The sequence below is a fragment of the Leptodactylus fuscus genome, chromosome 10 (genome assembly GCF_031893055.1).
Source record: "Leptodactylus fuscus isolate aLepFus1 chromosome 10, aLepFus1.hap2, whole genome shotgun sequence".
Taxonomy (NCBI): domain Eukaryota; kingdom Metazoa; phylum Chordata; class Amphibia; order Anura; family Leptodactylidae; genus Leptodactylus; species Leptodactylus fuscus.
In genome coordinates, this window is record NC_134274.1 from 88890359 (window position 1) to 88908153 (window position 17795).

General features: G+C 41.1%; 1 protein-coding gene across 1 annotated transcript in view; it reads left to right on the top strand.

The window, feature by feature from the left end:
- The first annotated feature begins 350 nt into the window (after nucleotides 1-350).
- The window catches only part of ANTXRL (ANTXR like), a 108360-nt gene continuing 90915 nt past the window's right edge, over nucleotides 351-17795 (top strand). The window contains exon 1 of the mRNA XM_075288373.1: nucleotides 351-556. Within this exon, the coding sequence (XP_075144474.1) occupies nucleotides 432-556 (125 nt within the window). The 5' untranslated portion in view covers nucleotides 351-431. The remainder of the gene's footprint in view (nucleotides 557-17795) is intronic.

A 17795-nucleotide genomic window follows, 5' to 3' on the forward strand; every position in this document is an offset into this window, starting at 1 on the left:
GGCACTATATGGCGGTATTTCTTAGATTTCTGTCTATAAGCCCCGGTGCCCCGGTGCAGTATTTCGGACATTGTGTATGTTACTGCCCCATCTCAGCTCTGCTCCCTCTGTGCCTTTGGCTCGGTGCTGCCCCCTGTCGGCCGCTCTCCTGTAATGTCCCATGTGCTCACTAAACTTCCTTCCAGTTGTTGCTGCGCCGCTGTTTCCCACAGGCAGGGTCTTGTTGGAGTCTTGGTGGGGCAGTGAAGGGTTAATATCCTCCCCCCTGGGGTTGTAGCCACAGACAGACATTCCTCTCCTCCTCCTCCTCCTCCTCCCTTACATCCTCTTCCTCCTCCATCCCTCTCTCCCACCCCTGCCTGCTGCCCCCTCTCCTCCTCCTCCTCCTCCACCTCAGTCCTGGATGAGGAGAGGCCGGGACACACTGGGCCATGAAGAGTGGGATCCTACTAGCCCTGGTGGTAGCCCTCGTCCCCCTGTGGTGCCAGGCCCAAGAAGACCCCGAGGAGCAGCCGTCCTGTGATGGGGCATTCGACCTCTACTTCATTCTAGACAAGTGAGTGTCAGCGGGGGCGCACGCGGGGCGGCCGGCAACAAAGACCAAACCAGACACCCCAGAAGTTTGTGGCAGGCAGATGTCAGAGTGTCAGCGGGACGGGGCAGCCGGGGCCACGAGCCCCATCTATGTGCGAGACAGGGGCCACGAGTACTAGACCAGGAGCACATCTGTATACTCCGTCTGTACACTATTCTATACGTGCACCACATCTGTATACTCCGTCCGTATACTATACTTCTATACGTGTACCACATCTGTATACTCCGTCCGTATACTATATCTATACTATTCCATACGTGTACCACATCTGTATACTCCGTCCGTATACTATATCTATACTATTCCATACGTGTACCACATCTGTATACTCCGTCCGTATACTATACTTCTATATGTGCACCACAATGTTACTACTCCGTCCGTATACTATATCTATACTATTCTATACATGTACCACATCTGTATACTCCGTCCGTATACTATATCTATACTATTCTATACATGTACCACATCTGTATACTCCGTCCGTATACTATATCTATACTATTCTATACGTGTACCACATCTGTATACTCCGTCCGTATACTATATCTATACTATTCTATACATGTACCACATCTGTATACTCCGTCCGTATACTATATCTATACTATTCTATACGTGTACCACATCTGTATACTCCGTCCGTATACTATATCTATACTATTCTATACGTGCACCACAACGTTACTACTCCGTCCGTATACTATATCTATACTATTCTATACGTGCACCACAACGTTACTACTCCGTCCGTATACTATATCTATACTATTCTATACGTGTACCACAACGTTACTACTCCGTCCGTATACTATATCTATACTATTCTATACGTGCACCACAACGTTACTACTCCGTCCGTATACTATATCTATACTATTCTATACGTGCACCACAACGTTACTACTCCGTCCGTATACTATATCTATACTATTCTATACATGCACCACAACGTTACTACTCCGTCCATATACTATATCTATACTATTCTATACGTGCACCACATCTGTATACTCCGTCCATATACTATATCTATACTATTCTATACGTGCACCACAACGTTACTACTCCGTCCGTATACTATATCTATACTATTCTATACGTGTACCACAACGTTACTACTCCGTCCGTATACTATATCTATACTATTCTATACGTGCACCACAACGTTACTACTCCGTCCGTATACTATATCTATACTATTCTATACGTGCACCACAACGTTACTACTCCGTCCATATACTATATCTATACTATTCTATACATGCACCACAACGTTACTACTCCGTCCATATACTATATCTATACTATTCTATACGTGCACCACAACGTTACTACTCCGTCCGTATACTATATCTATACTATTCTATACGTGCACCACAACGTTACTACTCCATCCGTATACTATATCTATACTATTCTATACGTGCACCACAACGTTACTACTCCGTCCATATACTATATCTATACTATTCTATACGTGCACCACAACGTTACTACTCCGTCCATATACTATATCTATACTATTCTATACGTGCACCACAACGTTACTACTCCGTCCGTATACTATATCTATACTATTCTATACGTGCACCACAACGTTACTACTCCGTCCATATACTATATCTATACTATTCTATACGTGTACCACAACGTTACTACTCCGTCCGTATACTATATCTATACTATTCTATACGTGTACCACAACGTTACTACTCCGTCCGTATACTATATCTATACTATTCTATACGTGCACCACAACGTTACTACTCCGTCCATATACTATATCTATACTATTCTATACGTGCACCACAACGTTACTACTCCGTCCGTATACTATATCTATACTATTCTATACGTGCACCACAACGTTACTACTCCATCCGTATACTATATCTATACTATTCTATACGTGCACCACAACGTTACTACTCCGTCCATATACTATATCTATACTATTCTATACGTGTACCACAACGTTACTACTCCGTCCGTATACTATATCTATACTATTCTATACGTGCACCACAACGTTACTACTCCGTCCGTATACTATATCTATACTATTCTATACGTGCACCACAACGTTACTACTCCATCCGTATACTATATCTATACTATTCTATACGTGCACCACAACGTTACTACTCCGTCCATATACTATATCTATACTATTCTATACGTGTACCACAACGTTACTACTCCGTCCGTATACTATATCTATACTATTCTATACGTGCACCACAACGTTACTACTCCGTCCATATACTATATCTATACTATTCTACTACTCCGTATACTATATGTATACTATTCCATACGTGTACCACATCTGTATACTCTGCCCGTATACTATATCTATACTATTCTATACATATACCACTACTATACTACTCTATCCGGTAACTGTGGCTATATACTCGATCTATTTACTGTGCCTGTATATTATATCTATATACTCTCTTCCCTATCTTTACTACTCTCCATCCATATATTCTCTCCCTATACTCTCTACATACCATTATATCCATATACTCTCTCAGTACTATTCTATGCATATACTCCCTTCATATACTTTCGCCATATACACTCTCCATGTACCTTCTTCATATAACCTTTCAATATACTCTCTGTATATACTTTCTGGACACTATTCATGTACATTCCCTATATATATACAGTATTTTCTCTATACACTTTCTCCATATTCTCTTTCTATACACTTTCTCTAGATATTCTATCCATATACTCTCTCCATATACTCTCCCCATATACTCTCTCCATATATTCTCTCCATGTATACTCTCTCCATATACTCTCTCCATATACTCTCTCCATATACTCTCTCCATGTATACTCTCTCCATATACTCTCTCCACATACTCTCTCCATATACTCTCTCCATGTATACTCTCTCCATATACTCTCTCCATGTATACTCTCTCCATATACTCTCCCCATATACTATCTCCATATACTCTCTCCATATACTCTCCCCATGTATACTCTCTCCATATACTCTCCCCATATACTCTCTCCATATACTCTCTCCATATACTCTCCCCATATACTCTCTCCATATACTCTCTCCATATACTCTCTCCATATACTCTCTCCATGTATACTCTCTCCATATACTCTCTCCATGTATACTCTCTCCATATACTCTCTCCATATACTCTCCCCATATACTCTCTCCATATACTCTCTCCATATACTCTCTCCATATACTCTCTCCATATACACTCTCCATGTATACTATCTGTATATACTCTCCCCATATACTATCTCCATATACTCTCTCCATATACTCTCCCCATATACTCTCTCCATATTCTCTCCCCATATATTCTCTCCATGTATACTCTCTCCATATACTCTCTCCATATACTCTCTCCATATACTCTCTCCATGTATACTATCTGTATATACTCTCCCCATATACTATCTCCATATACTCTCTCCATATACTCTCCCCATATATTCTCTCCATATACTCTCTCCATATACTCTCTCCATATACTCTCTCCATATACTCTCTCCATATACTCTCCCCATATATTCTCTCCATATACTCTCTCCATGTATACTCTCTCCATATACTCTCCCCATATACTCTCTCCATATACTCTCTCCATATACTCTCTCCATATACTCTCCCCATATATTCTCTCCATATACTCTCTCCATATATTCTCTCCATATATTCTCTCCATATACTCTCTCCATCTACTCTCTCCATATACTCTCTCCATATACTCTCTCCATGTATACTATCTGTATATACTCTCCCCATATACTCTCTCCATATACTCTCTCCATATACTCTCCTCATATATTCTCTCCATATACTCTCTCCATGTATACTCTCTCCATATACTCTCCCCATATACTCTCCCCATATACTCTCTCCATATACTCTCCCCATATACTCTCTCCATATACTCTCTCCATGTATACTATCTGTATATACTCTCCCCATATACTCTCCCCATATATTCTCTCCATATACTCTCTCCATGTATACTCTCTCCATATACTCTCCCCATATACTCTCTCCATATACTCTCCCCATATATTCTCTACATATACTCTCTCCATGTATACTCTCTCCATATACTCTCTCCATATACTCTCTCTACTGGATCTTCTTTACTGATCATTCATCATCCTTGGCTGAACTAGATCTTAGGGTCCATTCACACGGAGTAACGCGAGGCGTATTTTGTGCTTATTTTTATGGCCGTAAAAATAAGCACAAAATAAGCACAAAAAAAGCCTCGTGTTACTCCGTGTGAATGGACCCTTAAGTTTTTTCACATGTAATTTTTGAAAAATACCAAACATAAAATATTAGAAGCTCATCCATCTGAGCTCCTACACAAGCACATGTATGTGACCTCCTACACAAGCACATCTATGTGACCTCCTATACAAGCACATATATGTGACCTCCTATACAAGCACATGTATGTGACCTCCTATACAATCTATGTGACCTCCTATACAAGCACGTGTATGTGACCTCCTATACAAGCACGTGTATGTGACCTCCTATACAAGCACGTGTATGTGAACTCCTATACAAGCACATCTATGTGACCTCCTATACAAACACATCTATGTGACCTCCTATACAAGCACATCTATGTGACCTCCTATACAAGAACATATATGTGACCTCCTGTACAAGCACGTGTATGTGACCTCCTATACAAGCACATATATGTGACCTCATATACAAGCACGTGTATGTGACCTCCTATACAAGCACATATATGTGACCTCCTATACAAGCACATCTATGTGACCTCCTACACAAGCACATCTATGTGACCTCCTATACAAGCACATATATGTGACCTCCTATACAAGCACATGTATGTGACCTCCTATACAATCTATGTGACCTCCTATACAAGCACGTGTATGTGACCTCCTATACAAGCACGTGTATGTGACCTCCTATACAAGCACATCTATGTGACCTCCTATACAAACACATCTATGTGACCTCCTATACAAGCACATCTATGTGACCTCCTATACAAGAACATATATGTGACCTCCTGTACAAGCACGTGTATGTGACCTCCTATACAAGCACATATATGTGACCTCATATACAAGCACGTGTATGTGACCTCCTATACAAGCACATATATGTGACCTCCTATACAAGCACATCTTTGTGACCTCCTATACAAACACATCTATGTGACCTCCTATACAAGCACATATATGTGACCTCCTATACAAGAACATCTATGTGACCTCCTATACAAGCACATGTATGTGACCTCCTATACAAACACAGATATGTGACCTCCTATACAAGCACATATATGTGACCTCCTATACAAACACATCTATGTGACCTCCTATACAAACACATCTATGTGACCTCCTATACAAGCACATCTATGTGACCTCCTATACAAGCACATCTATGTGACCTCCTATACAAGCACATCTATGTGACCTCCTATACAAACACATCTATGTGAGCTCCTATACAAACACATATACGTGTCCTCCTATACAAGCACATGTATGTGACCTCCTATACAAGCACATCTATGTGACCTCCTATACAAGCACATATATGTGACCTCCTATACAAACACATCTATGTGACCTCCTATACAAACACATCTATGTGACCTCCTATACAAACACATATACGTGTCCTCCTATACAAGCACATCTATGTGACCTCCTATACAAGCACATATATGTGACCTCCTATACAAACACATCTATGTGACCTCCTATACAAACACATCTATGTGACCTCCTATACAAACACATCTATGTGACCTCCTATACAAGCACATATATGTGACCTCCTATACAAACACATCTATGTGACCTCCTACACAAGCACATATATGTGACCTCCAATACAAGCACGTGTATGTGACCTCCTATACAAGCACATCTATGTGACCTCCTATACAAGCACATATATGTGACCTCCTATACAATCTATGTGACCTCCTATACAAGCACATCTATGTGACCTCCTATACAAACACATCTATGTGACCTCCTATACAAGCACATATATGTGACCTCCTATACAAGCACATGTATGTGACCTCCTATACAAGCATGTGTATGTGACCTCCTATACAAGCACATCTATGTGACCTCCTATACAAGCACGTGTATGTGACCTCCTATACAAGCACATGTATTTGACCTCCTATACAAGCACATATATGTGACCTCCTATACAAGCACGTGTATGTGACCTCCTATACAAGCACATGTATGTGACCTCCTATACAAGCACATCTATGTGACCTCCTATACAAGCACATCTATGTGACCTCCTATACAAGCACATCTATGTGACCTCCTATACAAGCACATCTATGTGACCTCCTATACAAGCACGTGTATGTGACCTCCTATACAAGCACATCTATGTGACCTCCTATACAAGCACGTGTATGTGACCTCCTATACAAGCACATCTATGTGACCTCCTATACAAACACATGTATGTGACCTCCTATACAAACACAACTATGTGACCTCCTATACAAGCACATGTATGTGACCTCCTATACAAGCACATCTATGTGACCTCCTATACAAGCACATCTATGTGACCTCCTATACAAGCACATATATGTGTCCTCCTATACAAGCACGTGTATGTGACCTCCTATACAAGCACATCTATGTGACCTCCTATACAAACACATGTATGTGACCTCCTACACAAGCACATATATGTGACCTCCTATACAAGCACATCTATGTGACCTCCTATACAAGCACATATATGTGACCTCCTATACAAACACATCTATGTGACCTCCTATACAAACACATCTATGTGACCTCCTATACAAACACATATACGTGTCCTCCTATACAAGCACATCTATGTGACCTCCTATACAAGCACATATATGTGACCTCCTATACAAACACATCTATGTGACCTCCTATACAAACACATCTATGTGACCTCCTATACAAACACATCTATGTGACCTCCTATACAAGCACATATATGTGACCTCCAATACAAGCACGTGTATGTGACCTCCTATACAAGCACATCTATGTGACCTCCTATACAAGCACATATATGTGACCTCCTATACAATCTATGTGACCTCCTATACAAGCACATCTATGTGACCTCCTATACAAACACATCTATGTGACCTCCTATACAAGCACATATATGTGACCTCCTATACAAGCACATGTATGTGACCTCCTATACAAGCATGTGTATGTGACCTCCTATACAAGCACATCTATGTGACCTCCTATACAAGCATGTGTATGTGACCTCCTATACAAGCACATGTATTTGACCTCCTATACAAGCACATATATGTGACCTCCTATACAAGCACGTGTATGTGACCTCCTATACAAGCACATGTATGTGACCTCCTATACAAGCACATCTATGTGACCTCCTATACAAGCACATCTATGTGACCTCCTATACAAGCACATCTATGTGACCTCCTATACAAGCACATCTATGTGACCTCCTATACAAGCACGTGTATGTGACCTCCTATACAAGCACATCTATGTGACCTCCTATACAAGCACGTGTATGTGACCTCCTATACAAGCACATCTATGTGACCTCCTATACAAACACATGTATGTGACCTCCTATACAAACACAACTATGTGACCTCCTATACAAGCACATGTATGTGACCTCCTATACAAGCACATGTATGTGACCTCCTATACAAGCACATGTATGTGACCTTCTATACAAGCACATCTATGTGACCTCCTATACAAGCACATCTATGTGACCTCCTATACAAGCACATATATGTGTCCTCCTATACAAGCACGTGTATGTGACCTCCTATACAAGCACATCTATGTGACCTCCTATACAAGCACATGTATGTGACCTCCTACACAAGCACATATATGTGTCCTCCTATACAATCTATGTTACCTCCTATACAAGCACATATATGAGACCTCCTATACAAGCACATGTATGTGACCTCCTATACAAGCACATGTATGTGACCTCCTACACAAGCACATATATGTGTCCTCCTATACAAGCACATGTATGTGACCTCCTATACAAGCACATATATGTGACCTCCTATACAAGCACATATATGTGACCTCCTATACAAGCACATGTATGTGACCTCCTATACAAGCACATATATGTGACCTCCTATACAAGCACATGTATGTGACCTCCTATACAAGCACATCTATGTGACCTCCTATACAAGAACATATATGTGACCTCCTATACAAACACATCTATGTGACCTCCTATCCAAGCACATGTATGTGACCTCCTGTACAAGCACATATATGTGATCTCCTATACAATCTATGTGACCTCCTACACAAGCACATGTATGTGACCTCCTATACAAGCACATATATGTGACCTCCTATACAAGCACATATATGTGACCTCCTATACAAGCACATGTATGTGACCTCCTATACAAGCACAGATATGTGACCTCCTATACAAGCACATGTATGTGACCTCCTATACAAGAACATATATGTGACCTCCTGTACAAGCACATATATGTGATCTCCTATACAATCTATGTGACCTCCTATACAAGCACATGTATGTGACCTCCTATACAAGCACATCTATGTGACCTCCTATACAAGCACATCTATGTGACCTCCTATACAAACACATGTATGTGACCTCCTATACAAACACAACTATGTGACCTTCTATACAAGCACGTGTATGTGACCTCCTATACAAGCACATGTATGTGACCTCCTATACAAACACATCTATGTGACCTCCTATACAAGCACATCTATGTGACCTCCTACACAAGCACATATATGTGTCCTCCTATACAATCTATGTTACCTCCTATACAAGCACATGTATGTGACCTCCTATACAAACACATCTATGTGACCTCCTATACAAGCACATCTATGTGACCTCCTACACAAGCACATATATGTGTCCTCCTATACAATCTATGTTACCTCCTATACAAGCACATATATGTGACCTCCTATACAAACACAACTATGTGACCTCCTATACAAGCACGTGTATGTGACCTCCTATACAAGCACATGTATGTGACCTCCTACACAAGCACATATATGTGTCCTCCTATACAATCTATGTTACCTCCTATACAAGCACATATATGTGACCTCCTATACAAACACATCTATGTGACCTCCTATACAAGCACATCTATGTGACCTCCTACACAAGCACATATATGTGTCCTCCTATACAATCTATGTTACCTCCTATACAAGCACATGTATGTGACCTCCTATACAAACACATCTATGTGACCTCCTATACAAGCACATCTATGTGACCTCCTACACAAGCACATATATGTGTCCTCCTATACAATCTATGTTACCTCCTATACAAGCACATATATGAGACCTCCTATACAAGCACATGTATGTGACCTCCTATACAAGCACATGTATGTGACCTCCTACACAAGCACATATATGTGTCCTCCTATACAAGCACATGTATGTGACCTCCTATACAAGCACATATATGTGACCTCCTATACAAGCACATATATGTGACCTCCTATACAAGCACATGTATGTGACCTCCTATACAAGCACATATATGTGACCTCCTATACAAGCACATGTATGTGACCTCCTATACAAGCACATCTATGTGACCTCCTATACAAGAACATATATGTGACCTCCTATACAAACACATCTATGTGACCTCCTATCCAAGCACATGTATGTGACCTCCTGTACAAGCACATATATGTGATCTCCTATACAATCTATGTGACCTCCTACACAAGCACATGTATGTGACCTCCTATACAAGCACATATATGTGACCTCCTATACAAGCACATATATGTGACCTCCTATACAAGCACATGTATGTGACCTCCTATACAAGCACAGATATGTGACCTCCTATACAAGCACATGTATGTGACCTCCTATACAAGAACATATATGTGACCTCCTGTACAAGCACATATATGTGATCTCCTATACAATCTATGTGACCTCCTATACAAGCACATGTATGTGACCTCCTATACAAGCACATCTATGTGACCTCCTATATAAACACATGTATGTGACCTCCTATACAAACACAACTATGTGACCTTCTATACAAGCACGTGTATGTGACCTCCTATACAAGCACATGTATGTGACCTCCTATACAAACACATCTATGTGACCTCCTATACAAGCACATCTATGTGACCTCCTACACAAGCACATATATGTGTCCTCCTATACAATCTATGTTACCTCCTATACAAGCACATATATGTGACCTCCTATACAAACACAACTATGTGACCTCCTATACAAGCACGTGTATGTGACCTCCTATACAAGCACATGTATGTGACCTCCTACACAAGCACATATATGTGTCCTCCTATACAATCTATGTTACCTCCTATACAAGCACATATATGTGACCTCCTATACAAGCACATGTATGTGACCTCCTATACAAGCACATGTATGTGACCTCCTACACAAGCACATATATGTGTCCTCCTATACAAGCACATGTATGTGACCTCCTATACAAACACAGATATGTGACCTCCTATACAAGAACATATATGTGACCTCCTATACAAGCACATATATGTGACCTCCTATACAAGCACATGTATGTGACCTCCTATACAAGCACATCTATGTGACCTCCTATACAATAACATATATGTGACCTCCTATACAAACACATCTATGTGTCCTCCTATACAAGCACATGTATGTGACCTCCTATACAAGCACATCTATGTGACCTCCTATACAAGCACATGTATGTGACCTCCTGTACAAGCACATATATGTGATCTCCTATACAATCTATGTGACCTCCTACACAAGCACATGTATGTGACCTCCTATACAAGCACATATATGTGACCTCCTATACAAACACATCTATGTGACCTCCTATACAAACACATCTATGTGACCTCCTATACAAACACATATACGTGTCCTCCTATACAAGCACATGTATGTGACCTCCTATACAAGCACATCTATGTGACCTCCTATACAAGCACATATATGTGACCTCCTATACAAACACATCTATGTGACCTCCTATACAAACACATCTATGTGACCTCCTATACAAACACATCTATGTGACCTCCTATACAAGCACATATATGTGACCTCCCATACAAGCACATGTATGTGACCTCCTATACAAGCACATATATGTGACCTCCAATACAAGCACGTGTATGTGACCTCCTATACAAGCACATCTATGTGACCTCCTATACAAGCACATATATGTGACCTCCTATACAAGCACATGTATGTGACCTCCTATACAAGCATGTGTATGTGACCTCCTATACAAGCACATCTATGTGACCTCCTATACAAGCACGTGTATGTGACCTCCTATACAAACACATGTATGTGACCTCCTATACAAGCACATGTATTTGACCTCCTATACAAGCACATATATGTGACCTCCTATACAAGCACGTGTATGTGACCTCCTATACAAGCACATGTATGTGACCTCCTATACAAGCACATCTATGTGACCTCCTATACAAGCACATCTATGTGACCTCCTATACAAGCACATCTATGTGACCTCCTATACAAGCACGTGTATGTGACCTCCTATACAAGCACATCTATGTGACCTCCTATACAAGCACGTGTATGTGACCTCCTATACAAGCACATCTATGTGACCTCCTATACAAGCACGTGTATGTGACCTCCTATACAAGCACATCTATGTGACCTCCTATACAAACACATGTATGTGACCTCCTATACAAACACAACTATGTGACCTCCTATACAAGCACATGTATGTGACCTCCTATACAAGCACATGTATGTGACCTCCTATACAAACACAACTATGTGACCTTCTATACAAGCACGTGTATGTGACCTCCTATACAAGCACATGTATGTGACCTCCTATACAAACACATCTATGTGACCTCCTATACAAGCACATCTATGTGACCTCCTATACAAGCACATATATGTGTCCTCCTATACAAGCACGTGTATGTGACCTCCTATACAAGCACATCTATGTGACCTCCTATACAAACACAACTATGTGACCTCCTATACAAGCACGTGTATGTGACCTCCTATACAAGCACATGTATGTGACCTCCTACACAAGCACATATATGTGTCCTCCTATACAAGCACATGTATGTGACCTCCTATACAAGCACATATATGTGACCTCCTATACAAGCACATATATGTGACCTCCTATACAAGCACATGTATGTGACCTCCTATACAAGCACATATATGTGTCCTCCTATACAATCTATGTTACCTCCTATACAAGCACATATATGTGACCTCCTATACAAGCACATGTATGTGACCTCCTATACAAGCACATGTATGTGACCTCCTACACAAGCACATATATGTGTCCTCCTATACAAGCACATGTATGTGACCTCCTATACAAGCACATATATGTGACCTCCTATACAAGCACATATATGTGACCTCCTATACAAGCACATGTATGTGACCTCCTATACAAGCACATATATGTGACCTCCTATACAAGCACATGTATGTGACCTCCTATACAAGCACATCTATGTGACCTCCTATACAAGAACATATATGTGACCTCCTATACAAACACATCTATGTGACCTCCTATCCAAGCACATGTATGTGACCTCCTGTACAAGCACATATATGTGATCTCCTATACAATCTATGTGACCTCCTACACAAGCACATGTATGTGACCTCCTATACAAGCACATATATGTGACCTCCTATACAAGCACATATATGTGACCTCCTATACAAGCACATGTATGTGACCTCCTATACAAGCACAGATATGTGACCTCCTATACAAGCACATGTATGTGACCTCCTATACAAACACAACTATGTGACCTCCTATACAAGCACATCTATGTGACCTCCTATACAAGCACATATATGTGTCCTCCTATACAAGCACGTGTATGTGACCTCCTATACAAACACATCTATGTGACCTCCTATACAAGCACATCTATGTGACCTCCTATACAAGCACATATATGTGTCCTCCTATACAAGCACGTGTATGTGACCTCCTACACAAGCACATATATGTGTCCTCCTATACAATCTATGTTACCTCCTATACAAGCACATATATGTGACCTCCTATACAAGCACATGTATGTGACCTCCTATACAAGCACATGTATGTGACCTCCTACACAAGCACATATATGTGTCCTCCTATACAAGCACATGTATGTGACCTCCTATACAAACACAACTATGTGACCTCCTATACAAGCACGTGTATGTGACCTCCTATACAAGCACATGTATGTGACCTCCTACACAAGCACATATATGTGTCCTCCTATACAATCTATGTTACCTCCTATACAAGCACATATATGTGACCTCCTATACAAGCACATGTATGTGACCTCCTATACAAGCACATGTATGTGACCTCCTACACAAGCACATATATGTGTCCTCCTATACAAGCACATGTATGTGACCTCCTATACAAACACAGATATGTGACCTCCTATACAAGAACATATATGTGACCTCCTATACAAGCACATATATGTGACCTCCTATACAAGCACATGTATGTGACCTCCTATACAAGCACATCTATGTGACCTCCTATACAATAACATATATGTGACCTCCTATACAAACACATCTATGTGTCCTCCTATACAAGCACATGTATGTGACCTCCTATACAAGCACATATATGTGACCTCCTATACAAGAACATATATGTGACCTCCTATACAAGCACATGTATGTGACCTCCTATACAAGCACAGATATGTGACCTCCTATACAAGCACATGTATGTGACCTCCTGTACAAGCACATATATGTGATCTCCTATACAATCTATGTGACCTCCTATACAAGCACATGTATGTGACCTCCTATACAAGAACATATATGTGACCTCCTGTACAAGCACATATATGTGATCTCCTATACAATCTATGTGACCTCCTATACAAGCACATCTATGTGACCTCCTATACAAGAACATATATGTGACCTCCTATACAAGCACATGTATGTGACCTCCTATACAAGCACAGATATGTGACCTCCTATACAAGCACATGTATGTGACCTCCTATACAAGAACATATATGTGACCTCCTGTACAAGCACATCTATGTGACCTCCTATACAAGCACATCTATGTGACCTCCTATACAAGCACATGTATGTGACCTCCTATACAAGCACATGTATGTGACCTCCTATACAAGCACATCTATGTGACCTCCTATACAAGCACATGTATGTGACCTCCTGTACAAGCACATATATGTGATCTCCTATACAATCTATGTGACCTCCTACACAAGCACATGTATGTGACCTCCTATACAAGCACATATATGTGACCTCCTATACAAGAACATATATGTGACCTCCTATACAAGCACATGTATGTGACCTCCTATACAAACACATCTATGTGACCTCCTATACAAGCACATCTATGTGACCTCCTATACAAGCACATATATGTGACCTCCTATACAAACACATCTATGTGACCTCCTATACAAGCACATGTATGTGACCTCCTGTACAAGCACATCTATGTGACCTCCTATACAAGCACATCTATGTGACCTCCTATACAAGCACATATATGTGACCTCCTATACAAACACATCTATGTGACCTCCTATACAAACACATCTATGTGACCTCCTATACAAGCACATCTATGTGACCTCCTATACAAGCACATATATGTGACCTCCTATACAAACACATCTATGTGACCTCCTATACAAGCACATATATGTGACCTCCTATACAAACACATCTATGTGACCTCCTATACAAGCACATGTATGTAATCTCCTATACAAGCACATGTATGTGACCTCCTATACAAGCACATGTATGTGACCTCCTATACAAGCACATGTATGTGACCTCCTATACAAGCACATCTATGTGACCTCCTATACAAGCACATCTATGTGACCTCCTATACAAGCACATGTATGTGACCTCCTATACAAGCACATCTATGTGACCTCCTATACAAGCACATGTATGTGACCTCCTATACAAGCACATCTATGTGACCTCCTATACAAGCACATGTATGTGACCTCCTGTACAAGCACATATATGTGATCTCCTATACAATCTATGTGACCTCCTACACAAGCACATGTATGTGACCTCCTATACAAGCACATATATGTGACCTCCTATACAAGAACATATATGTGACCTCCTATACAAGCACATGTATGTGACCTCCTATACAAGCACAGATATGTGACCTCCTATACAAGCACATGTATGTGACCTCCTATACAAGAACATATATGTGACCTCCTGTACAAGCACATATATGTGATCTCCTATACAATCTATGTGACCTCCTATACAAGCACATGTATGTGACCTCCTGTACAAGCACATCTATGTGACCTCCTATACAAGCACATATATGTGACCTCCTATACAAACACATCTATGTGACCTCCTATACAAGCACATGTATGTAACCTCCTATACAAGCACATGTATGTGACCTCCTATACAAGCACATGTATGTGACCTGTTATACAGAGGTGTCAGTACCGCCCTATCACCGTATCTATATACTTTGGTTACTGTCACTCCGGCCCCTCCACAAATGTCTAACAATCTCGGCATCTACACCCCGGTATATTATGGCTGTCAGTAGTGTATACAGTATGGACTGACATGTCCTCAGATACATCATGTGACTGGACGGCTCTATAGACATGTGCCCATGACCCGGCACACGTGAACATCCAGACCTGAATGTTATATCCTGGAAGATTTACTGTCGTCTCCAGAGATTTCCATTTCATGAGTCTGTCGAGCACTATCAGGCCCATAGTCTGTCCATACTGCGGCCCTCGGGGAACACGTCTGTACATGAGGAGCACACGGGACATGTAACATAGGAGTGTTAGTGGCCGGCACTAGTCAGGCCCATAGTCTGTCCATACTGCGGCCCTCGGGGAACACGTCTGTACATGAGGAGCACACGGGACATGTAACATAGGAGTGTTAGTGGCCGGCACTAGTCAGGCCCATAGTCTGTCCATACTGCGGCCCTCGGGGAACACGTCTGTACATGAGGAGCACACGGGACATGTAACATAGGAGTGTTAGTGGCCGGCACTAGTCACGGCACACGGGGACTTGTTGTGGCCCATGGACGTGCCCGCCTGATACACAGCTGAGTATTTTGTGACTGTGCTGGAGGGTCCGGGCTGGGAAACATGACATAAAACTTTCTTTGTTGAGCTCCTGTAGCAGCGACCTGAGGCTGCGTCAGTGACTGAACTGCGGTGTGCATGTCCGTGTGTACAGAGGCAACTGCAGAGACCGCTAACACACATATATACAACACAGATATACACATATACACACACATATATATACCACATATATATATATACCACACATATATATACCACACATATATATACCACACACATACACACATATATACAACACAGATATACACATATACACACACATATATATACCACATATATATATATACCACACATATATATACCACACATATATATACCACACACATACACACATATATACAACACAGACAGACAAATACACACATATATATATACTACACAGATACACACATATACATACATATATACACACAACATACAGACAAACACATATACACATCATACACAGCATACTACATACAGCACACACAGCCTCACAGTATATATACTGTATACACACACTTCCCAGACTGTATCCAGATCACCCCGGGACTATATAGGCCAGCCCATAGCTAAGGTTTGCCTTCAGTCTGTCTCCTGTACACTCTCAGTATATAGCTGTATACATCCTGATGTATATACAGGGTTTCCTTCCTCTATCCTGCAGGGACTGTCACACTGCACGTCCATATCTAGAAAGCAAAACACCAAACCAATAGGTTCATACTAGGAACTAAACAATTGGCTCAGGATCCACTTAAAGGGATTGTCCACTTAAAGGGGCTGTTCCCTTTGGATGACCCCTGTACAGCGGCTGCTTCCCTCGCACTGATCTCATCCTCACTGATTCCAAATAACAT